This window comes from Geotrypetes seraphini, chromosome 4, assembly GCF_902459505.1.
Source record: "Geotrypetes seraphini chromosome 4, aGeoSer1.1, whole genome shotgun sequence".
In the NCBI taxonomy this organism is placed as follows: Eukaryota; Metazoa; Chordata; class Amphibia; order Gymnophiona; family Dermophiidae; genus Geotrypetes; species Geotrypetes seraphini.
Window position 1 is genome coordinate 17,181,417 of NC_047087.1, and position 25,198 is coordinate 17,206,614.

General features: G+C 42.7%; 1 protein-coding gene across 4 annotated transcripts in view; it reads left to right on the plus strand.

Moving 5' to 3' along the window:
• The window catches only part of ZDHHC7 (zinc finger DHHC-type palmitoyltransferase 7), a 153,026-nt gene that overhangs the window by 51,760 nt on the left and 76,068 nt on the right, over window positions 1-25,198 (plus strand). For 3 of the 4 annotated variants that reach the window (XM_033942182.1, XM_033942185.1, XM_033942183.1), the window contains one exon: window positions 4,328-4,650. In XM_033942182.1, coding sequence (XP_033798073.1) covers window positions 4,345-4,650 — 306 coding nt within the window. In that variant the 5' untranslated portion in view covers window positions 4,328-4,344. Of the gene's footprint in view, window positions 1-1,009; window positions 2,434-4,327; window positions 4,651-25,198 lie in introns of those variants that run through there. The other variant, XM_033942184.1, reaches the window with a different exon arrangement.

Consider the following 25,198-nt stretch of genomic DNA (forward strand, 5'->3'; position numbering starts at 1 on the left):
CTCCAAAATGCAGCATCTTAAATTTTTTTTTTAATATATTTTTTTCATAATGCAATTTAATTCTTGACTTAAATACTATCATTGCGGTTGGTATGAATAATTGAACACATTTAGAAATTCAGATGGGGGCCTGATAGCAGTTCAAGAAATTTCACTGTATTAATTCGTATACACAAATTCTTATCTCCTTTTAAATCTTGCAATATAATAACAATCTCATCACCCTTTCTCACATACATGTACTTTCAGTCTGCCTTGCAACTTCCCTTCTATAAACCCATTCCATATTGGACTAGTGTCCAACCATAAATCTTGCAATTCCCACTAAAACATTTCTTTTCTCTATCCGGAACTTACACGTTTCAAGAAACACTCCCAGAATGTAATGCATTTAATTATGCAAAAAAAAAATAAAAAAAACCCATCCCTTCAATAATTCCTCACTCTTAAACTATCCTTAAGATGGGAAACAGTAAATAATCTCACATACATGTAATAAAAGAAAATATTACATAATCCAATTTATGTAGAAAAATCTGTTGGAATGCTTACATCTGACAAGCTGCAAACAGATAGGCAAGGCAGAACAAGTAGGAAAAGTTTCACATACACTTATTTACAAAAACGAATTTCAAAACATATGGGAGACCAAATCCTGCAAATGGCTTAGATTTTCTTTAGTCAGGTCTTGTACAAACTGGAATGCAGCCCAGAAGTTTGGATGCTAATGTGTGGCATGTGAGTGCGTAGATTCCATGATGTGAAGAGTGTATCAAGGACACTAACCAGTGAAGATATGGGGCAAACTTAGACATAGGAAAAGAAAAAATGAATCCAGTAAGAAGTCAAATATGTAAACATTGTCCTAATCTGTAGGAAGATGCAAAAAAAAAAAAAAAGTATAATAAAAGTCATAACAAAGGAATCGTAAATTTTTTTTTTTTTAAGGACTTTCAAGAAATAGCTTTAGTTCTTAATTAAACAGGGAATCATTTTCAAGCGCAATTATAACATAAATAAAAGACATGGTGAACAAAACATACTGAGGCAGTTATAAAATACAACTGGCATTCAAGTTGTCATACAGGAAAAGTTTCTAATCACAGGTCCTCCCCCTCCCACCGCTGCAGTCATTGGGAGAGAGAGAATGTGAGAGGGAAAAACAAATTAAATCACAACAATCACCCTAAAAATTGCTCTAAATAGCCTATATAGCATTTAAAACAAAGAAAAGAAATAAGCAAACCCTCATTCTCCCATATTCCAAATCTTAGCCTGGAACCAAAAATTACTCTAGCATACCATACCTAATATAGTACGTTAACTAAAAAGAATAGCAAGGCAAAAGAAAATAAGCTTAACACTGTTTCAATTGAGCAAAACAAGCAAAGCAAGAGCTTAACACACCCTGCATGTCAGCTTGATTAACACTGCTTGTATAAGCCACATAAAAAAATAACAATTCAACTGCAGTACTCAAAAAAAAAAATATTGTCATGATCATGAAAAATAAGCCTAGATGTCCAGTAACCACTGTTTTTATTTTCCCTTCAGCGCTGTTCAAAAAAAACCCCAACAAAACATCTCATGAGTAAAAAGCATACTATGTACTACACACATAGTTCCCCTCTTGTAAGAAGGAAAAAAAGAAATCCCGAAGCATCGTCCAGGGCACAAAAACAAGAATTAAAGAAGAAGAAAAAAAAACCCCAAAATGGCCAATGATCATTCTCTTATTCCCTGGGGTACCCACAAACAAACAAACCATAAAAGAGCCTTTAAACTTTCTGTTATCTGCAAATAAACACATAATTATATAGAAGAAAAAATATCACAGCATTGTACATATGCATGTGCACACATCTGCAAAGTAAATGTAAGACATTATACAACATCTGCTCGGACTTCAGTCCCGGGCTTTCACTGTCAGAAAAGAAAATGTATTCAAAGAAAAATGAAGCACAACTGTTTCTTCCGTCCTTTATCTGCTATGCGGGTGGAGGGAAAAACAGAAAATTAATGGGCAAATCACAGATAGAACATAACATAAGAACTGTCCTTTTCCGCTAAACACAACATATAAAGCAAAAAAACTGGAAATATCTGCTACTTGGAACGCTAGAACTATCCTGCATTAGGGTATGTATAGGGTTAAGTTTCACATTCCTATCTATCCAAATTCTTAAACAATTGAGACAGTGAAGTTTCCATGCCTTCAGCGCATGTGTGTCCTTGCCAACGGATGAACTAACAGGATTCTCAGCTAGTTTCAGGGTACTTTAAAATCAAATTGAACATGCCCAACAAGCTCTGTGTTTGCGGAGTCAGAGATAATCTGTCCACAATGGCCTAGTCGTCGCTCATTAGAAGGACTAGTTGGAGTGAATTCCCCTGTTGGGCCCTGCCAGTGCTGAAAATGGTCCGTCGAACAGGGTAAGTCTGGAGCATAATCTGTGCAGTAGTTATTCTGACCATTGTTAAAGAGGGGACATACCAGGGCCTGGTCTCCCTCTCTATCACTCCGATTAGTATCTGCAGCCCAGCATTCGGTTGCATAATGTCCATGTTTATTACAGGACCAACATTGTACTTGAGACTTGTCCTTAACATTCCCATAACCTCTACCTCTGGGAATTCCACATCCGCTACCTCTCATGCCTTGATAACTTGGTTCAGACCCTTGAGCACTGCTTGGTTTTGCATTTCTCAAAACTGTGAATTTATGTCTTCTTCACAGCAAAAATCTTTCTATAGAAAGCCATGATTTTAAATCAAGTTTTTCTGACTAGTGATTTAAATTGAATCTACCCTGTGCAGTTCTAATGAATTAATCATCGAAATTGAGTTTGGTATTTTAGGGGGTGGTTATGTTTAAGTTTAAAAAAAAATTCTTTAAAGGTTAAATAGATCCTGATTTGTTTTATTTTTATTTAAAAAAACAATAAAACCATAGCTAATTATAGATATTATTTCCTAAGGCACTTATTTTTTGTTGGCTTAAAATTTCTATAGAGGCCAATTTTGCAGAGCTTTTATGTCCTTTATTCTTTTACCCAAATTACAGATAAAATAACTTTTTACTATTGAAGAGCAAAAGCATTCAAACTACATCGTTTGATGTCTTTAGGAAGCATTTAACCTGATTTTACTGGAGTACTTAAATTCCCCAGGGTAGGGCTACCATATGTCCAGATTTACCTGGACATGTTCTCTTTTTAGAGTACTGTCTGGGTGTCTGGATGTTTTTCTAAAACCTGGAAGTTTGTCCGGGTTTTGGACTCTCTCTGAGTCCAGCCTAGATTTTTGTTTACATTTGGGTGGACAATGGGAGTCACCCATGGGTGGAAGCCATATCAATTGCCATCCTGCTGCAGGTACCAGTGATTTGAGGGCAAGAGCTTCTGTTTTGAGCCATTGAAGGCTCATTTGGCGCTGGAGGTGGCAGGAAAGGCACCGGCTCTGCCTGAGCTCGGGGTCGTGTCTGGAGGGTGTTTTGCATGTAACATAACAAGCCATTTATACACCACAAAACCTCTCAGTTCTATGTGGTTAACATATGCTAATACTGTACTTGCAGAGAGAATTACAAGCTTAATTTACAAAGTACTTATCTATGAAATTTAGCAAATAAGTGAGTTTTCAGCATCCTTCCAAAGATTAAGTACAAATAAAGCTTAGGCATCAAATTGCTAAAATTCTTGCCCCAGAGAGCGGCTTCATAGGCTAAAGTTCTGTTGCATCTGTGCATGCTCAGAGGCTCTTCAGATGCAGCCCCGAGCTCAAGCAGAACCAGGATCTTTCCTGCCACCTACAACCAGTGCCAAATTAGGCTCCAGCAGCTCGCAACAGGAGCTCATACTTCTGGACCACTGGTACCCGCTGCAGGACCACGATTGAAATGGCTCCCATCGGGGGGGGGGGGGGGGGGGGAGGGAAGGAGAGGAAAAGAAAAGAGGTTTGTGTGGGGACAGGGCCGGGCCAGAGGCTTGGCCATGTGTCCTCTTTTCAAATTAAAAAAATATGGTAAGCCTATTCCACTCTAAACTGATTTAGGGTGGAGACTCTGTACTCATGTGAATTATCTTAAATAGCCATATGTACACCGATAGCTGCAGTAAACAATTAATATTGCTGGAGGCTGTACTCTTGGGATTACCAGTATGTTTTCACATTGATGGAAACAGGGAGGACTATTTACACTTAAATTGATAATGTTTTACAGCAGTAACCCTAGCATAACAACTCATTTAAAAATCTCTGGTGTTTAATTTGCTATGTGTTTGGTTCATATGAATAGACTGATCTTTACTTTCTCTGATCTGTTTAGGGCACGTCCAGGAAACCATGCAGTCATTAGGACACCGGTTCCGTGACATCGAGCACCACCCCCTACTCTCTGAAAATGATAACTACGATTCCTCTCCAGTGGAGACAGACGTGGCGGACAGGGTTTGGTTCATCCGAGATGGCTGTGGCTTGGTCTGTGCAGTTATCACTTGGCTTCTGGTCCTCTATGCAGACTTTGTTGTGATTTTTGTCATGCTGCTGCCTTCCAGAGACTTTTGGTACTCGGCGATTAACGGAACTCTCTTTAATTGCTTCGCAGTGCTTGCTCTGACATCTCATCTGAGGACTATGCTCACTGATCCGGTAAGTTGATTGTTTGCCTGGTTGTTTCTCTCTGTTGAAAGAGGTCTAGAGTGAATTCAGGATTCACATTTTTCTCTGGGTGGCATCTGATGGAGCCCCGGCACAGTTACTGCTCAGCACTCTACATCATCTAGAAGCTTTTGGCAGTGCCTACTGTGTATGCGAACATGCCTTCCCGCTCACTTCGATTGCATAGGACCAAGCAGTTATTTTTTTTTTCCCATGGAACTGACAGGATATGTTTCTTAGTACTCTCTTCAGCACAGGAAGAGATAATAGTTACTTTGGATGGGCAGACTGGATGGGCCATTTAGCCTTTATCTGCCATCACTTTAACCGCTGACATCTGAATCCACTTTAACCGCTAACACCCTTGCAGACTTCTTTAACACTAAGATACAAAAATTAAGATCATCGATATCTGCCCCAGCCAACCCCCACGGGGACTTCCCAATCCTTCTCAACTCAGACAGGCCCAAACCAGACCCAGGATCCAGAACAGACCTAAGCTGGAATCAATTCACAACTATCGACTGGCCAACCTTCAACACATATTTTAACAAATATTCAAACTCCTTCTGCAGACTGGATACCTGCCGCCCCTACATTATGAAAACTGCTCCAATCCATTTTAAAGCCAATATGTTAGCATGGGTTAACCTATTACTAACCACTGGCAGTTTCCCAGCAGAACAAGGCCACATTTCAATAACCTCTATCATAAAAAACAAGAAAGAACCATCTAGCTCCCCATCCAACTACAGACCTATCGCTAGTATCCCGCTATTCACCAAAATAGCAGAAGGGATGGTAACGCCGAACTCACCACATACCTAGAAAAATTTGATATCCTAAATGACAACCAATCAGGCTTTCGCTCCAACCACAACATTGAAACCATCATAGCCTCCCTCCTAGACCACATACACACACTCTTCAGCCGGGGAACCAGTGCCCTGATTATACAACTGGACCTGAGCAGTGCATTCGATCTAGTCGACCACGACATTCTCCTAGACTGCCTTGCCTACATTGGCATCTCCAGCCAGGTCCTTAACTGGTTCAATGGGTTCCTACGGAACAGATCTTACAGGGTATTCAAAAACGACTCTCTCTCCTACCCATGGGAAAACTCCTGCGGTGTGCCACAGGGCTCCCCCCTGTCCCCCACCCTGTTCAACATCTACCTCACCTCCCTAGGAAACCTCCTGCAAAGCCTCAAGCTAAAATTCTTTATATACGCAGACGACATTACCATAGTCATCCCTCTAACCTGTTTCACTCAAGAACTCCTCAACTCCCTCACAAGCATAATTAGTCAGATAGAACTCTGGATGCTATCCTTTAGACTAAAACTAAACCCAGACAAAACAAAATTCTTCCTAGCAACCCCCAATGACAAAATCAAAGACACCACTATTCAAGTGAAAAGATCCACATTCCCCCTTGAACAAACCTTAAAAGTTCTGGGAGTAACACTGGACAAACATCTATCCCTCGAGAAACACACTGATATCACAGTCAGGAAAAGTATCTCGATACTATGGAAACTCCGCACCATAAAAAAATACTTCGACGACTCTTCATTCCGCCTCTTTGTACAATCCTCCATCCTCAGCATACTGGACTACTGCAACATCATCTACTTAGGCTCCACAAAGAAAACCATCAGGAGACTAAGGATGATCCAGAACACCGCTGTCCGCCTCATATTTGGCCTGAAAAAATGGGACCACATCACCCCTTTCTACCATAATCTCCACTGGCTCCCAGTAGAATCCAGAATCATATTCAAATTCGCCTGTTTTTGCTACAAAACTATATCTGGTTTATCCCCAAGCTACATCACCCCTCACTTCACCCTTAACCACAACTACAAGAACTCCCGCAAAATTCAACTCTTCGCCTTCCCCTCCCTAAAACTATGCCACTCAAAAAAATTCCTAGACAAAACCTATGCCTTCCAAGCCGCCAAACTAAACCCTTGGCTAGCCCAAATGGTCCTCAAGGCCCACAACTACCTCGACTTCAGAAAATTACTCAAAACTCACCTATTCCGAGACCAAGACCCTTAATGCCCCTTTCCAATCCTCTTCCCCCCTCCTTCTGACCCTCGCCCCTCCCCCGTTCTCCCTCCTCTTCCCATTACTTCTCTCCTTGCTGTTCGCAACTCTACGATCAATTTGATATGTAATCACTTGTAAATACTCTCTCCTTGCTGTCTGCTACTCTATGATCAATTTGATATGAAACCACTTGTAATCTCTGTTTAACTACTCTATGATCAATTTGATATGTAACCACTTGTAATCTCTGTTTAACTAATGTGAACCGCCTAGAACTCTTCGGGGTATGGCGGTATACAAAAATAAAGTTATTATTATTATTATTATTATCATGTTTCTGTGTTTCTATATTTGTACAGTTTTTGCTTGGCCTTCCCTGCCTTTTCACTGTTTGCCTCGGTAAATGGCATGGAACACCTTTTTTATTTTTACCCTTTTGTTTTCCCCTGCTAGTTTCTTAGTTTTATCGGCCTTTTCTGAGTCTCCTGTCTTGTTTCATGGCTCACTGATCTGCTTAGACCTGAATTCCCCAGCTGGGATTGTGTTAATTTTTTTTTTTTTCAAAAATTGAGTCATTTGATTTTGCTGCAGCTATTTTTCTCCAATGTCTCAGAAAACTCCAGTAGTTTTAAGAAGTGTTTGCAGTGCAGTTTGCAGTGCAGCAAGGTCATATCTGTAACTGACCTTCACAACTGGTGCTTGCCCTTGCCTAGGACTATAAAGCCTCTAATTGTAAATTCTGTCCTGAAATGCTAAAAAGAGCTCTAGTCAAGAAGTGCTGCACAAAAGACTTTTTGGTTCATTTCAAGTCCGGTCCATTGACATCGGAGGCTTTGGTTCCCATGGCTTCTGGAGCTACATCAGACATAGACCACATCAGCACCAAGGCAATCTCTGCCTGCATTGATATCTGGTGTCAATAATGCCCATTCAGGCCAACCATCCTTTGAACACGACAGAATTCAACAATGACCTAATCAACACTGAGAGATCCCGATATTGTGCATCAAGCAGAGAGGATGAAGCATTCATATTGGACCTTCTTGAAGCATGGTGCCAGGTGCTATGGCTCAAATGCACCAAACAGAGATCCAACAATTGCAAAGCAAAAACCAGCTAACTGATCTCAATCTACCCAAAACAGTGGAGGAAAAAAGTTTCAGAAGTTCAAAGGTGAAAATGCTGTCTAGCAAAATATATTAATACCTCATCTTAGGACTGAGGGCTAGAAGCACTAAAGTCAGTCGGTAATACCGACTGGATCGCTGCTAGCTGATTGTGGATCAGCGATCGATGTGCTACCAAGTTTGCACGCATTTGCATGCAAACCCAACAGATCAGTCGCTCAGTGAGTGATTGACACATGCACAGAGCAGCTTCCTGTCACTGCTGTTAGGGCTGCTTTTTTTTAATAGCACAGATGATATGCGTGTGTTACACATGCACAATCTACCTCATTAAAATAAAAAAGTCCCCCCCTGTGCTATGGCTCTCCCCAACGACCCCCACCATGAGCCAGCAACGCTCCCCCTCCCCCATGGCAGCGAAAATGGCCAAGCGATGTTAGTGCATCAATCACTTGGCTACTATTTAAACCCATGGGCTTCCGGGTGTTCAAAATATATATCCATTTTTGTTAACATTTCCACAAGAATCTATCGAGGTCACCACCTCATGGAGAAGGGCAGACTTTATCCAAAACAAAACACTTGTAATCATCAAACGAGTGTTCATTAATGCGCACATGTAGTGCATGTTGGGCATACAACTTGTTACATTTGCATTTTAAAATGTACACAACATCGGAAGATTTGCAGGTTGTTGCAAAGTGACAAAAATAGGCCTTACCATCAAAAGGATTCACAAAGTTTGAAATATCTGCCATGATGTTGCAAGATTTACAGTCATCACATTGTTTGAGCTGCACTCGCACCTTTTGCCTTAAGCGGCACTTGTTGCAGGCAGTGGTTCACACGCTACACGTGGCTGACCTACAAGCCTTCCCCTATCGTGTCAGAGAAGAAGGTTTCTGGATCAGCTACGTGCAGCATGTGAACTGATGCCTGCAATAAGTGCTGCTAAAGGCAGAAGGAGCGAGTGCGACTCGATCGAGGTAACTGGGATCTCTCCCCCCCCCCCCCCCGCTGACCCGGAAGGCTTTCCTCTGACGTCAGCTTTGACATTGGGGGAAACCCTCTGAGTAGGCTTCGTTGGAGGTGGATGGGCAGGAATGAGGAATCACTGGCGGCAGGTGGAGGGCAGGAAGGAGGAATCCCCGGCAGCAGCTTCGGCAGGTGGGTGGAGGGAAGGTGGGCAGGCAATATTCTCAGCGGCAGACACTGCCGCGTACCCCTTAGGGTACGCGTTCCACGTGTTGAGAAACACTGTCCTATGCTTTGTGCCCAGGCAAGGCTGACCTTGGAGGGTCATGTTACAGCTTGTAATTTAAGAGCCTCCACTGAAGCGATTTGCAAATGTGCAATGTGATCCTCAGGCCACACATTTCACTACGGCCTAAAGCAGGATTCCCAACACAACAGCCGGTTCAGTCAGACAGTTTGGTAGCATTTATTTGGTATCTAGAATCCAACTCCATCCTTCTAGGCCCATTTTTATTCTATTCCAAGCTGTAACTAAAAAAAATTTCCTTTCCTTAATTGTTTTCTTGTTGGCTTTGCCTGTTGTAAGTCCCTATTATCCTTTCTTTGTTTTCAGTGAGCCTGATAGCTAGGGTATGCTCCTACTTGTCTTCAGAGAAAGCAAAGTTACTCACCTGAAGCAGGTATTCACCAAGAACAAGAAGACACCTATTACCATCTCCCCTCCCACCTCCCCTAGGAGTTGTATTCTTCAGGGCTGTGGAGTTAGTAAAAATGTACCAACTCTGCTGCAGATATACTGTATATAGATATCTTTGTCCTGGATCTAAATTGTATTTACTAGATACAGAACAAATAATGTAAAGACTAGTATCAGTAGAAATCAGATTCTAAGGTTTGATGTACTAACTCCACAGCCCTGGTATTCTCTAAGCTTTTGTATTCGACTGCCTGGTCCCACATGACTGAGGTAGGCAGGAAGGCATTCACGGTTGGTGCTGCCAACGGCTTCTAGAAGATATAAAATGCTGCACAGCATCCATGCCGGAGCTTCACCTGTGCCAGGGCTCCCTTGGATGATGCCACCCAATCATGGTAATGTGTCCTGCTATCCCCGAAGACCACCTGCAACAGGTGAGCAACGTCACTTTCCCTGCTGATTTTGTGGGTTATTGCCTTCAGCTTCTGAGCTCATATCATCAGATTAATATTAGCACGAGCAGAAGCCTTCTTAGGCAGGGTATAGCTGAAATTTTGTTTTGCCTTTGACACCTCAGCTGCTATGTTTGACAGTACTAGGGCAGGCTCACAATTTATCTAATGTAGCTGGGGCAATAGAACTGTAAAAGACTGAGTGCAGCTGAATATATATTCAGCGCTGCATAACCTAACAGAGGGTGGTGTTGAAATATGTGACTTTTTAAATGCCACTTTTAACATTTTAAATGTATGCTAACTGCTGGGTTTAAATATTGACTTAGCACCAGCTGAATTTCTTGAGAACCAGAGAGCAACAAATTTACAGATTTTAATTGCTTTTTTTTTTTTTTTTTCTTCCTTTTATTGAACTTTGTTTCTTTCCTTTTCTTTTGCGCTTATACTGTATTTCCTCTCCAGCCTTTCTCCCTCGTCTCTGTAGCCTAGCAGCTGCTTGCACCTAACCACTGTTCTGGGCCATTCCTTCTGGCCTGGGCCTGCCACTGCTTCTTCCCACTTCTGGGAGCCTGGTGCTGTTTTTGTCCTAGGACCTACCGCCAAGACCCAAAGAAAGTGAGATTGGAGCATTTTTAGAACACCAGATGAAGTTAAATGATCAGAATCTTAATCAGTGTTGATATGAATTTCAGACTACTTTAAATGAGCTGTTCTTCATCAGCCCATCCATGAAACGGGTAATTAGACCCTGCTCAGTTGTAATTAACACCTTACAATGATGTGCAAACAGTTCAGCCTCATGGCATGATTGGATGCGTAGCTTGTATAAGTCAGAATGCAAATTTCTACATTAAATTCTGATTCGGTCTGTACATTAAAGTATAATTATATAAGAGAAAAAAAATAACCATAAGAACAAATTGTGTGTGAAACCTATAAAATAAAATGACCAGTGGGGGCCATACATATCTAGATTGTATAGACTGGTGTCACTTATAATCTCTTCTTGGAAATTAGCAAATGGAGTTTTTTTGTTTAGTTTTTTTATTAATCTGGAAGAGTAAATTTGACTTTCTTCTCGTTCTCCTCTGGATACATATACACATCTGCCTGAGGTATGAATATGTTTTTCTGGTAAATTAGTATATGAAAGTTTTCCAGATTTTAAAATAAAATGCTGGGAATATTATTGCATTTTTACTTATTGAAATAAATAAGAAAAACGATCTGCAATCCATTGCCAATTCAGTGAAGAATAACCCCCCACCCCCTAAAAAAAAATTCTTACCTCTGCAGCTGTGGCTGGCCTGCTCTTCCTCTCTTGCTGACTTCCATTAACCCCTTAACAGAAAGTGCGCTTTTTCACAGATCTTCCTTTACAGGCCCTGCTGATCAAAGTTTTGACACCACGGTAAAAAGTACCATGGTGGAGTGATTTTTTTTCCAGGTAATGCTTAGCACAAATAGCATGCAAATTATATGCATGCTATTCGTGTGAAGCAGCCTCGGTAAAAGGGGAAGGAACTGTGCCCGGTGCTTGCTCAGAAGAGTAATCGCTAGGCACAGCTTCTCCAAACCCCCCTTCCCACCTCTTCAATCCCTGTCAGCTCGGTTTTCTGCAGCTGAGCCGGCAGCCCCTGCTCTCCCTGCCAGTTTAGCTGATTGCGGCTCCAGAACTGGCAGAGAGAGCACAACAGCTGAGCAAATTAAAATAAAACCAAAAAAGTCATTTTCAGCTGAGCCGGCAGTCCTGCCACTGCAAAGGACTTTTTGGGTTATATTTTAATGGATTCAGCTGTTGTGCATGCATTGTGTACTCGTATAAGTCAGGCACCAGAAACCTTGCTGTCCTACATTTGCGGGTAAGCATTTCCAGGTGTGAGCTGTTGTAGCCTTACTTTCTGGACAGTGCCTGAGCACTGATTGGCTCAGGCATTGACAGGAAAGTAAGGTTTGACAGCTCAGATCTGCCAGAAAGTTTTTCTCCCTCCCCCTGACACCCCCGGCAGGAGGGATGCCTACTCCCTCCCGCCACCGCTGTTAAACAAACCCTTCCCCTGACACACACGCACAACCCCCTCCCTCCAGCAGCAGGAGTGATGCCTCTCTCCCCCCCCCTTACCTTGTTCATGAAGGCTGGCTGGAGAGATGCCTACTCCCTCCTGCAGCAGGCCTGCCTCTTCAAAAAGGCAGACCTTCCCCTCCCTGGTGTATCCCCAGATGTACAAAAACAGGCCAAATAATGTGTTGCAGATAATTCAATTTAAACCATAGAATTATGTTGAGTGAGGGAATGGCCTAAGGTCACAACTCGGGACTCAGTGTCCTCACAAACCTTCTATGTGCCTCCTCACCAACTTAAACCTCCCCCCCCCCCCGTGCTTTTGTTAGTTAATTACTTTCATTAAAGCAGTCTTAGGCCCAGATTTACTAAAGATAGCGATTCAATCGCTGTTGGCCAATTCTCTGGCCGATTTTGAAACAGCAATTGACTCGCTATCTTGTTTGCATGCAAATGATTTGCCCTCCGTTTCTGTACCTTTAAGATGGGAGCAGGAGGGGTGCCCTGTCAAACCCTTTTGCTCTTCCGGCCTGCTCCCACTGCAATGCAGGCCTTAGGCCCTGCCCCAGTACATCATGTGATGCACGGGGAGGGGCCTAAGGCCCTGATTGGCTCAGGCGCCTCAGACTCCTCCCTTGGGCAGGGCCTGAGGCGCCTGAGCCAATCAGGAACTTCCTTAGGGAGTAGCATGGGTTGGATCGGATCGGAAAATGGGGAAAAACACGTGGTGGGCCGTTTAGTGAATTGGGTGGGTAGCAGCAATAGTTGCTAAACCTGTGAAAACAGGTTTAGCAACGATCGCTGACTTTAGTGAATCAGGGCCTTAGTTTGAAGGCATATTTGCTTAGAGCAGGGGTGTCAAAGACCCTCCTGGAGGGCTGCTATCCAGTCGGGTTTTCAGGATTTCCCTAATGAATATGCATGAGATCTATTTGCATGCACTGCTTTCATTGTATGCTAATAGATCTCATGCATATTCATTGGGGAAATCCTGGAAACCCGACTAGATTGCGGCCCTTGAGGAGGAACTTTAACACCCCTGGCTTAGAGTGTGAGCATGAAGATGCCGAGATCCCGTTTATTCTTAAGCAGCCTGTCTAAGCAAAATGTTAGTTATGGTCAGCAGGGGGAAGTGAGCTTTATAAGCAACAGAGCTGCACACAGTCACAGAAAATTTGAAAAACAAATGAAGATGTAAGTTAAGACTTAAGATTTAAGTTAAGACTACAATAGAGTGATATACTTGAAGTGGAGTTTTTATAACAAGTGACTGGAGAAGCTCCTATAAAATACAGGTATATTCTATAAAATACAGGTATAAAATACAGGTATATTCAGTCTCATGAAGTTGGGACTTGTTGGAGCAAGATATCTGAGATCTTTTTCTCCACTCTTTGAAACTTGTGCAGTCTCTATTGATATAATTGCTAATGTGCTTAGCCTGTTTTCTGGTTATACTCTACATAATTTTTAGGCTTTGCTAGTAAGATTATATACTTTATTCCTCTTTATAACTTTAGTGCATTCATTTACACCAGCTTGGGAGTAAACATAGAAATAGATGGCAGATAAGGGCCACGGCCCATCCAGTCTGCCCACCCTAATGACCCTCCCCTACCTTTGCCTTGTGAATAGATCCCATGTGTCGATCCCATTTGGCCTTAAAATCAGGCACACTGCTGGCCTCAATCACCTCCAGTGGAAGACTATTCCAGCGATCAACCACCCTTTCAGTGAAAAAGAATTTCCTGGTGTCACCTCGTAGTTTCAGGCCTTGATTTTCCACGGATGCCCTCTTGTTGCCGCAGGTCCCTTGAAAAAGAAGATATCTTCCACCGCCTCGATGCGGCCCGTGAGATACTTGAATGTCTCGATCATGTCCCCCCCTCTCTCTGCGCTCCTCGAGTGAGTATAGCTGTAATTTGTCTAACCGTTCTTCGTACGGGAGATCCTTGAGTCCCAAGACCATCCGGGTGGCCATTCTCTGAACCGACTCCAGTCTCAGCACATCCTTGCGATAATGCGACCTCCAGAATTGCACACAGTATTCCAGATGGGGCCTCACCATGGATCTATACAATGGCATAATGACTTCTGGCTTACGGCTGACGAAGCCCCTGCATATGCAACCTATGATCTGTCTTGCCTTGGATGAAGCCTGCTCCACCTGACTGGCAGCCTTCATGTCTTCACTGACGATTACCCCCAAGTCTCGTTCTGCTACCGTTCTAATTAGGATCTCACCATTAAGGGTATAAGTCTTGCATGGATTTTGGCTGCCTAGATGCATAACTTTGCATTTTTTGGCATTGAAGCTGAGTTGCCAGGTCCTAGACCAGCGCTCTAGTAGGAGTAGGTCGTGCATCATGTTGTCGGGCATTGAATCTTCGTCCGTTGTGCATTTGCCCACTACATTACTTAGTTTGGCGTCATCGGTGAATAATGTTATTTTACCGCGAAGCCCTTCTGCCAAGTCTCTTATAAAGATGTTGAATAGGATCGGGCCCAAGACCGAGCCCTATGGCACTCCACTGATCACTTCCGTCATTTCGGAGGGGGTGCCCGTTTACCACTACCCTTTGAAGCCTACCTCCAAGCCAGTTCCCAACCCATTTCGTCAATGTGTCACCTAATCCTATAGAACTCATCTTGCCCAGCAACCTGCGGTGTGGTACGCTATCGAATGCTTTGCTAAAGTCCAGGTACACGATGTCCAGGGACTCCCCAACATCCAGCTTCCCCGTAACCCAGTCAAAGAAGCTGATCAGGTTGGATTGGCATGATCTCCCCTTAGTAAATCCATGTTGACGGGGATCCCGTAGATTCTCCTCATCCAGGATCTTATTTAATTGGTGTTTGATTAGAGTTTCCATTAGTTTGCTCACTATCGATGTTAGACTCACTGGTCTGTAGTTTGCTGTCTCCATCTTTGAGCCTTTTTTGTAGAGTGGAATGACGTTAGCCGTCCTCCAGTCCAACGGGACGCTGCCTGTACTAAGGGAGAGGTTGAAGAGCGCTGACAATGGCTCTGTCAAGACCTCACTCAACTCCCTAACACCCTGGGGTGTAGGTTGTCAGGCCCCATTGCCTTGTTAACCTTGAGCTTCGACAGCTCACCGTAGGCACTGCTGGGCGTAAACTCGAAGTTACTAAACGGGTCAACTGAGTCAGCCCTTGTCTGTAGCTGAGAGCCAAGCCCCGGCGCTTCTCGGGTGAAGACTGAACAGAAGTCTTCATTTAATAGTTGGGCTTTTTCGGAATCCTTTTCCACGTAGTCTCCGTCTGGTTTTCTAAGACGTACAATCTCGCCTGAGTTTTTACTTCTGTCACTGATATACCTGAAGAAGGATTTATCTCTCTTTTGGATGTTTTTTGCCAGAGACTCCTCCATGTGGAATTTAGCCTCCCTGACCGCTGTTTTGACGGCTCTTGACTTGGTCAGGTAGTCTGCTCTGGAGTCCTGTTTCCCTGATTTTTTGTAAGAAATGAATGCTTTTTTCTTCTCCTTGATGAGGTCTGAGATCTCTGCAGTGAACCACTGCGGCTTATTGTTCCTTCGCCGTTTACTTACTAATTTAACATAGCGGTTTGTCGCTTCCTGTATGATGGCTTTCAAAGTCAACCACATTTCTTCCACGCTATCGGTTTCTGCTTGGCTTTGTAGCGCCTGGTGAACAAAGGAACCCATGTCTTGGAAGTTTGTGTCCCTGAATTTGAGGACCTTGGTCAGCGTGGTAGATTTAGTGAAACCTTTCCTAAAATTAAACCATACCATGTTGTGGTCAATGGAGGCCAATGTGTCGCCCACCGAGACTTCTGTGACACTTTCTCCATTGGTAAGTAATAGGTCAAGTATTGCCTGATCCCTTGTTGGCTCCAACACCAGTTGCCTGAGACCAACTCCCTTCATAGAGTTTAATAGCCTCCTGCTGCTGCCGGAAGCAGAGGTAAGTGTAACCCAATCCACATCAGGCATGTTGAAGTCACCTAACAATACTGTGTTCCCACGCAAGGTGATATTTTCTATATCTCCGATTATTTCCATATCCAGGTCATCCTGTTGTCTTGGGGGTCTGTAAATTATGCCAAGATACAAGCATTTGTCCTTCCCTCTGGCTAAATTAACCCAAAGGGATTCCCCCAGTGTACCGGACATCTGCGATTCTTGTGACATCTTTAGTATATAATGCTACACCTCCTCCCATTCTGCCCTCCCTGTCCCGGCGAAGCAAGTTGTAACCCGGTATGACCATGTCCCACCCGTGGGAGTCTGTGAGCCAGGTCTCAGATATCACCACCACATCGGCATTCCTTATTTCTGTTTCCAAGTGTAAATGTATATGACTGAAATACACACTTAAATACGTGGAGAGTATAATCAAAAGATACGTCTAAGTTCATTTTGGGCCTAAGTCGCTAGTCGCCCAAAGTCGGACATGGAAAAAGTCTAAATGTACATCCAGCCATCAGATCGTCCAGACCGCTAAGTCATCTATCTTTATACCCCATTTTCATCCAAAAATTCATCCAAGTCAAAAACGCCTAGAAAAAGACCTTTTGGACATGGGGTTGGGTCAGCAAAGTGATGGACTGGACACCCAAACATTTCACCAGAGTAGTGGGGTACCTTACAGGGCACTGCTGTGAACTTCACATGCACATCTTACCATAACAACCTCATAACACCACCCAGTACCTACTAGACCAAGGATCTCAAAGTCCCTTCTTGAGGGCCGCAATCCAGTCGGGTTTTCAGGATTTCCCCAATGAATATGCATTGAAAGCAGTGCATGCACATAGATCTCATGCATATTCATTGGGGAAATCCTGAAAACCTGACTGGATTGCGGCCCTCAAGGAGGGACTTTGAGACTCCTGTACTAGACCCACCTGTCAACCACCCCAATAGCCCTTATGGCTGCAAGTGCCACTTACCGTATTTTTCGCTCCATAAGACGCACCTGACCATAAGACACACCCTAGATTTAAAGGAGGAAAACAAGAAAAAACCCATTCTGAACCAAATTCTCCCTGCCAGGCTCTGCACCCAACTCCACACTCTTTGCCAAGCTCTACACACTGTGTCCCCTCCCTGCCAGGCTCTGTACCCTGTCCCCCCTCTAGTGGTCTAGTGGTAGGCCGGAAAAGGGGACAAGGCAGGCAAGCCTAGTGGCTGGCAGGCAGGTAGAGATAGGGCACAGGGTGGACAGGGCACAGGGCAGGCAGGCAGGCAGGCCTCCCCCCTCCTAGGCAGCCCCCCAGTTAGGCAGGCAGGCCTACCCTCTTCCAGGTATCTCCCCCCCCCCCCCCCCGATCAGGCAGGCAGGCCTTCCCCTCCAGGCCTCCCCATAGGCAGGCAGGCCCGACCTCGCCTTCCTTATTTTTAATTGGGCAGGCAGACAGGCAGCCCCCCCCCCCCCCCCGTTACCTTTTTAAAATTCCGAGGCCCTCCCTCACTGGAAGCGGCTGCCTGGAGCACTGACAACTGACACAGCTTCCTTTGAGTATTCTTCCCTTGCGGCAGAGCGGTGCACAAGGCTGTTGGCTTGGTCCCGCGAGAACTCTCCTATTAAGAACTCTTGCTGGAAGTGGCACGGGACCAGACCGGCAGTCTTGTGCGCTTCTCTGCCGCAAGGGAAGAATACTCCGAGGAAGCCGCGTCAGCTGTCAGTGCTCCAGGCAGCCGTGTCCAGTGAGGGAGGGCCTCGGAATTTAAAAAAGGTAACGGTGGGGGAGAGGGAGGCCGGGAGCTGACCTGCCTAATTAAAAATAGGTATGGAGGGGGAGCAGGGGCCTGCCTCGTCCAGTGAGGGAGGGCCTCAGAATTTACAAAAAGGTAACGGGGGGGGGGGGGGTTTGGGGGTGGATAAAGTGCGTTTTATGGAGCGAAAAATACATTATATGGCAGTACATAAGGGTTTTGCGGGGTGCATATGTTTCACCATGCATGCAATGGTTAGAGTGGCTTAGGGGCCTGGGTCCTCCTCTCCATGGTTCACCAGCCCACCTTCCAGACCACATAAGTCACTTCTGTGCAGCTCTACTAGACTTTCCTATGCCAAGTGTTGATGTTCTGGAGGCAGATGTGACGTTTTTATTATGAATTTTATGGTGGGGGGGAGGGGGGGTCAGCGATCACTGAGGGAGTGTGTAGGGGTCTGTACTTTGTCCCTGCAGTGGTTATCTGGTCATTTTGGATACCTTCTTGTGACTTAGACCTGGTTTTAGATGGCCTAAGTCACAATGTCCAAGTTCTGTCTAGGGCCTAGGCAGTGTTGTTAAACTTTCGGTTATACATGCAGTACAACTAAGTCTAGGACGGCCCATGTCCTGCTCAAATCCTGCCTTCACCACTCCTAAAATGCCCCTTTTAGCTCTGGGCGTACTTCAGCACTGTGAAGGCCTATGTCGTTTTTAGATATGGCTAAAACCCGGTTCAATTATCGGCACTTGGACGATTTAGGCTGGTTTTTAGACGTACTGTATTTCCGTTTTGATTATGAGCCCCATACTTTATAAAATATGTGCATACTTTGACTGTACTCTCCACCTCGACTTCTCTCTGAACCTTTCAGTAACTAGGTTACATATAGATGTGCAAACACTTATAATTCATACTTTATTATTGAAGTTGCTTATGCTGCTTTTTGACAATATACACCAAAATGATTCATGATACAATACTGGACAGATAGAAAGAAGCAGGAACTCCAATACGCTACATAGGCAAGAAAGGCCAGAAGCCAAGGAATGTTGCAAACTACAAGTGACCAGTGACAGTAATTAGTATTGGTGGGGTAATCTTATAAGAGGCTTTTAAGGGCATAAAACAGCATTAATTTGTGAAAAGACCTTAATTTATTTTTCCTCTTGCCAAGGGTTTGTGCAAGATTTGCAACTCTTGTTTCGATATCATTGACTCTTAAAGTTATATGTCAAGATTTTCATTTACAACCTTAACCTGGATGTTATCTCAGGTTGGACCCCCGAAGAAAGCTTTCTAGCTGAAACACAGACCATGTTGGGTCTACACCTTACGTTGACTTTGGTTTTTGACTCTTAACCATATGCATTGCTTGCATTACAACTTATTGTTTTTGAGACCTTATTCTTAGAATGTGTTTTACTCCTTGGGATCTTGCTAGGTACTTGGGACCTGGGTCGGCCACTGTTGGAAACAGGATACTGGGCTTGATGGGCCTTCAGTCTGTCCCAGTATGGCAGTTCTTATGTTTGTTTTTGTTTTGGGCTTTTCTTATCTGTAAAAGTGTTGGGTGCTCCATCCTCATTCAGTGCACTGTGGGGGGTTTTACCCATTTTGTTATTTGGCCAAAAACTGATCTATTTGATAAATTTGTAAATTGATGTTCCAGAATATTGACAGGCAAATTGTATATTGATCTTATAGCAGAATGTTCTTGTGGATTTTTACTGTATTTTAGCAAATCGTATCTTATTCTTTTACTGTATAATTTTAGTACTATTTAGAGTTTTGTATTTTTATTTATTCATTGATTGTGTAATGTTAGTAATGTATGTGAACCGCCTAGAACTTTGCGGTAGGGCGTTATACAAAGAAATTATTATTACCGTATTTGCCGGCGTATAAGACGACTGGGCGTATAAGACGACCCCCCAACTTTTACAGTTAAAATATAGAGTTTGTTATATACTCGCCATATAAGACTACCCCTTCTTCCGCACACCTTCTGCACAACAAATAAAACTTAAAAGAACATCAGAATTTATTTCAACAATTTTAATTAATTCACTAAAGCTGAATAGAACAATAAACCCATGGGAGCTGCCATGCTATTTGTTTTCTAAACTGTTAACCAAACTGAAACTGTCAATGATAGAAGGAAGATAACACATAGAGGGAGAGAGCAAGTGCCGGGCAAGTCCCTAGCAAGTTTGCTGGCATGACAGTTTCCCTTTAAAAGCCTTCAAAAGCCTCCTGTTCGCCCCCGCAACTTCCTTAAGGGCTAGACTCCACACACGGCCGCATGTGCGAGAGACGTAGTAAAGAGAAAAGGGGTGGGGCCAGAGCGCCGCTGCTTCCCGCTGCGCAGGATGAAGGAGCTGGCACCCTTGTCACACTGATGTCCCGCCATGGCCCCGCTGATGTCCCGGCAGGTTTACTAGTACCGTAAGCACCGTAAGGAGGTAAGGAAGGAGATGTTAGGGCATGTAAAGTAAGGGCATGTAAACAGTACCCGGCGTATAAGACGACCCCCGACTTTGGGGAGGATTTTAAGGTACTGAAAAGTCGTCTTATACGCCGGCAAATACGGTATTTATGCAGCCTTCTGGTGATGCTGGTACCTTGTGCCTTGCTGTGTTAAAAATCCAAAGGACCATGAAAAGAGTTAGATTAAAAAAAGAAACATTTTTATCACAGACGCTCAAGTCATGAGTCTCTCTTGGCAGGAGGCAGTGGATGTATAAGCATTTTCTTTGCCAGATTAATTAAATTCAAGCGGTTTTCAGAAAACAGAATGAGACATAAGGGATTTCAACTAACCTCAGATCAGTTGAGTGATATCTAGAGTAGTGCAAAGTATTAAAGCAATGTTGTAAGGTAGGGGATGAATATGGTCTGTTTATGACTCTCCTTCAGTATGGTGATATCACCAGACCTGTGTACTTCGCATGGGTCTAGTAATTCAATCAGCATGTAGAAGCCTGCAATTCATAAGTAGCATTATGGATAAACCAAATCAGAAAAGCCAAGCACAATATTTGGCATTGGGTCCTTACATAGAGGGGAAGATGACATAGTTCCCTCTGAATGTTTTAAGTTTCTGCTATTAATATCGGTGCATTTTTTTTCTAGCCTGGAAAATCTGAATTTGGTTGCACTAGAGTTGAAGACTTCGAACAATAACGGAAAGCACATGCTACCAAATTAAGGGAACCTGTTACTAAATCTTAGAGCTTGCTAATTCTTAGAAGCCCATAGGGCCAATGTGGTGCAGTGGTTAAAGCTACAGCCTCAGCACCTTTTGCAAACCCCCCGCTGCTCCTTATGACCCTGGACAAGTTACTCAATCCCCCCATTGCCTCAGGTACATTAGATAGATTGTGAACCCACCAGGACAGACAGGGAAAAATGCTTGAGTACCTGAATAAATTCATATAAACTGTTCTGAGCTCCCCTGGGAGAATGGTATAGAAAATGGAATAAATAAATGCTTATGTCCGTCCTTAAGCACACGCTAAGATTTAGTAACAAGGACCTCAAAATCTTCCATGTAGTTTTAATAATATTTGCACACGGTCTAGCCATGCTAGCAATCTATTTCTGTTTGCATTGAACTTATGAGACTGGAGCAGTAGCCTAATGGTTAGAACAGTGGACTGAGAACCAGAAAAGCCAGGGTTCAAATCTGCTGCTGCCCCTTCTGATCTTGGACAAGTCATTGAACCCTCCTTTGCTTCAGGGGTAAACCCTCCGGGATCAAGAAAATACCTATTGCATCAGAATGTAACTCATACCTTTCTCGGTAGTTCTATATCCAAATCCCAAAATACCAGAGCAGGTTTCTAGATGCTGCCACTCATACCGTGTACTTCAGTGTTAAAGAATGAGGTGGAGAGATGCAGCAAAAGTTGTTTTTCATGGGGAGGTGGGAAGAGATATCGTGTGATTATCAGCTTTGGGATGTGACAGAGCTGGCTAACAGTGGAGGGGGAGCTAGTGGGTAGGAAGGGGAAGGGAGTTTGGATTTAGCTCCCTCCTTTTTCAGTTGGTACGGAATGATAGGAAGAAAACAAGTAATTATAGAGTGTATGTGTGTGTGTTTGGGGGGTGTTATTTTTAGAAAGATTTGGGAGCCATTTGCAAAATTTTGCAAAGAATGATTGTTGATTTTGCTCTTTGGTCATACACGTCCAGGGTGGGTTGGAACATATTTTTAATTTCTTAATTTGAGTGTACTTTTTGAATATAACTATGGGAGGTGATATATATATATTTGTCATAGATAATCTATAATCAGTCTTGCAGCCTGCTCAGATAACCCTTGATGTCCCCTGGACACTGAAACTTGAGCAGGAAGGGCTTGCATTTTGGTATTAGGAGTAGCTGCTCTTAGCTGTACCCTACTCTACTGCCAATTCCAGACTTCGTTCCTTTCATCTAGCTGTCCCCTATGCCTGGAATAAATTACCTGAGTTTGTCTGCCAAGCCCCTTCCCTTGTTTAAAAGAAGACTGAAAGCCTTCAATCCATAACCCTCCTCCCCACTGCCCACCAACTCAGCCAGCAGATTAACAGTTCCCCTTAACTGTATCCTTGGCATCCTGTTTGTCTGTCTTGTCTATTTAGATGGTAAGCTCTTTCGATCAGGGACTGTCATCTTCTTTGTGACTCTGTACAGCGCTGCATGCATCTGGTAGCGCTATAAAAAGACTGGGTTTCAAATACTAGATCTCAGAGTTTCTCTTGTTTGATATTTCTCTGTTATTGCATTTATTTGAATATAAAAGTGAGTTTGTAGGATATCTTCCATTTGGGAAATGGAGTTCTAGAGTCTCATAATTTGGATTATTTAATTTACATTTCTGTCTCTTACCCTTACATTTATAAAAGAGACAGTATATTCATCAATACTGTAACCTATCTACATGTTCCGGTTCTCGTATTCAGCTCTAAGTTTCCCTGTTGAGTGCATGTCCATCACAGGTTAGTTGACCGCTTTGTTTTTGAAATCGTTGACAAGTCACAACACAAAATTTAAATAGAACTGCATTTAAATTTGGCAAACTGTTTTCCTTCTAAATGTTCCTCGATCTATTATTGGTGAATTTCCATCTGGTTTTAAGGTCTTTTTAAGTGCTGAGACTGTGATAGATCAGTTTAATTGTAGAAATATAAATATTTTTACATCTATCGGAAAAATCAGCAGGAAAACAGTACAAAATTGACCTAAGATGCAGCTGGTTTTTACTAAATGGCGTTAGAGCATTTTACAGTTCTTTTTTTTAATATCTTTATTCATTTTGAAGTCATAAGTAAGTGCAACATATAATACAATCATATTACACTATAAAAGCACTTAAATACAATAAAAATTGCAATCTATGACAAATATATATATCACCCCCCATAATTACATTCAAAAAGTACACTCAGATTAAGAAATTAAAAATATGTTCCAACCCACCCTGGACGTGTATGACCAAAGAGCAAAATCAACAATCACTCTTTGCAAAATTTTGCAAATGGCTCCCAAATCTTCTATATATGCCAATAACTGGGGAGATAATTAATATTATTCTGTGATGATTATTTGATCACTAATCATACTAATCACAGCTATAGAATTCAATAAATATATTAAATATGAAGTGCTCAGACCATACCCTTTGATTCAGTGATCTCACCAAACTGGGGTATATTAGGGACCATCCTATCACTTCATTGTCCCTATGCCAACCTAAAACATTCTTTAAACACTTTAAACAGTGTAAACTGTAAGAAAAATTCACTTATCTTCAAGATGACTGAGCTGGATTAAGTGGCATGCTTGTAAACCTCCAGTACTGTTGAGAATAAAGTGCGTTGAAAAGTAAAGTGCTGTTAAACGAACGTGACTACTAAAATACTCAATTACTAAGCCTGGCCCCCCGACTCGAGTTTCGGGTCCTTTGTCAGGAGGGGTCCCTGTTAAAAACAAAATTTATTATTACAACCTAGCTAAAACAAAATGTATTCTAACCTGAATCAATACTATCAACTAAACCGAACATTACGGTTGTAACAATTCAATCAAAACTCATATACCTGTTAGGCTTTCTGCAACTGGGAAACCATCAAAAAGAGAGCACGCTGAGATTGTGTCCCGCTAGGTGCTCTATATATACCACTATACTTCTATATCGGCACCCCCTTCATTAATCCCCGATTACCCGGAAATGACGTAAGAAGACTACCGGTATCGTGGCTAATTATAAGTTTAGCCATTCTATTTCCGAATTTAAACCATATGGGTGTAAGGTATTCTTGTTAAAGATGAGTCGTTGTTCTTTTTGCAGCAGCCATTTCGTGATATCCCCCTCATATTGTCTTATATGTAATAAAACTGTGTATTTTAATTCCTCTAAAGTATGGGACTTCTGTACCCAATGGGCTACTAGGGGGCGGAGACTCTCCCCGTGCGAATATTACTGAGGTGTTCAGTTATTCTCACTTTAATCTTGTGACTGGTTTGTCCAATATATGGAAGACCACATGGGCAAACCACATAATAGACCACCCCTTGTGACTCATAATTAGTGCCCGTTGACAATACAAATCTCTTTTCCTTAGAGGCTGGGAATATTACTGATGATTGCTGCAAAACGTGACTACATAAACGACAATGTCCACAAGGTTTATGAGGAGAAAGTGAAAAATCTTTCACAAACCTATCAGTTTTTTTGTATTTCAACATTTCCCCCAAATTGCGGGCCCTTGAAAAAGCAAATTTTGGTTTCTCAGAAAGAGCTGGGTAATATTGGACAATTGGCCAATGTTTTAGGATAATATGTTTGATGGTATTACTCATATTAGTATATGGTAATACACATATAGTATGATCTTCTTTACTTTTAACCCTTGATTGCATCAGCCATGTACGATGGCAATATTTGGCCCGTTTCCATGCTCTTCTTATAATTTTGTTAGGATAACCACGTTCCAAAAATTTTTTATGCATTATATTGGCTTGTTCATTAAAGTCATCCTCGTCTGAGCAAATCCGTCTCAGGCGCAGGAACTGCCCTTTTGGAATGCTGTTCCGTAAGACACGCGGGTGGAAACTTTGATATTGAAGAAGGGTGTTACGATCCGACGGTTTTTTGTGTAGACTGGTGGAGATCATATTTTCTTGTATGTATATTTTGATGTCTAAAAATGACATCTGATGTTTATCTATTTTATAGGTGAATTTGATATTATGATCTTTATGGTTAATTTCTTCAAAAATTCATTTAATTCATCATAACCACCAGTCCACACAAAAAACACGTCGTCGATAAATCTCTTCCAACATTGAACATGGCGGAAGTGTTTGGACCTGTACACAAACGTCTCCTCAAAGACTGTCATATAAAGAATACCTTACACCCATATGGTTTAAATTCGGAAATAGAATGGCTAAACTTATAATTAGCCACGATACC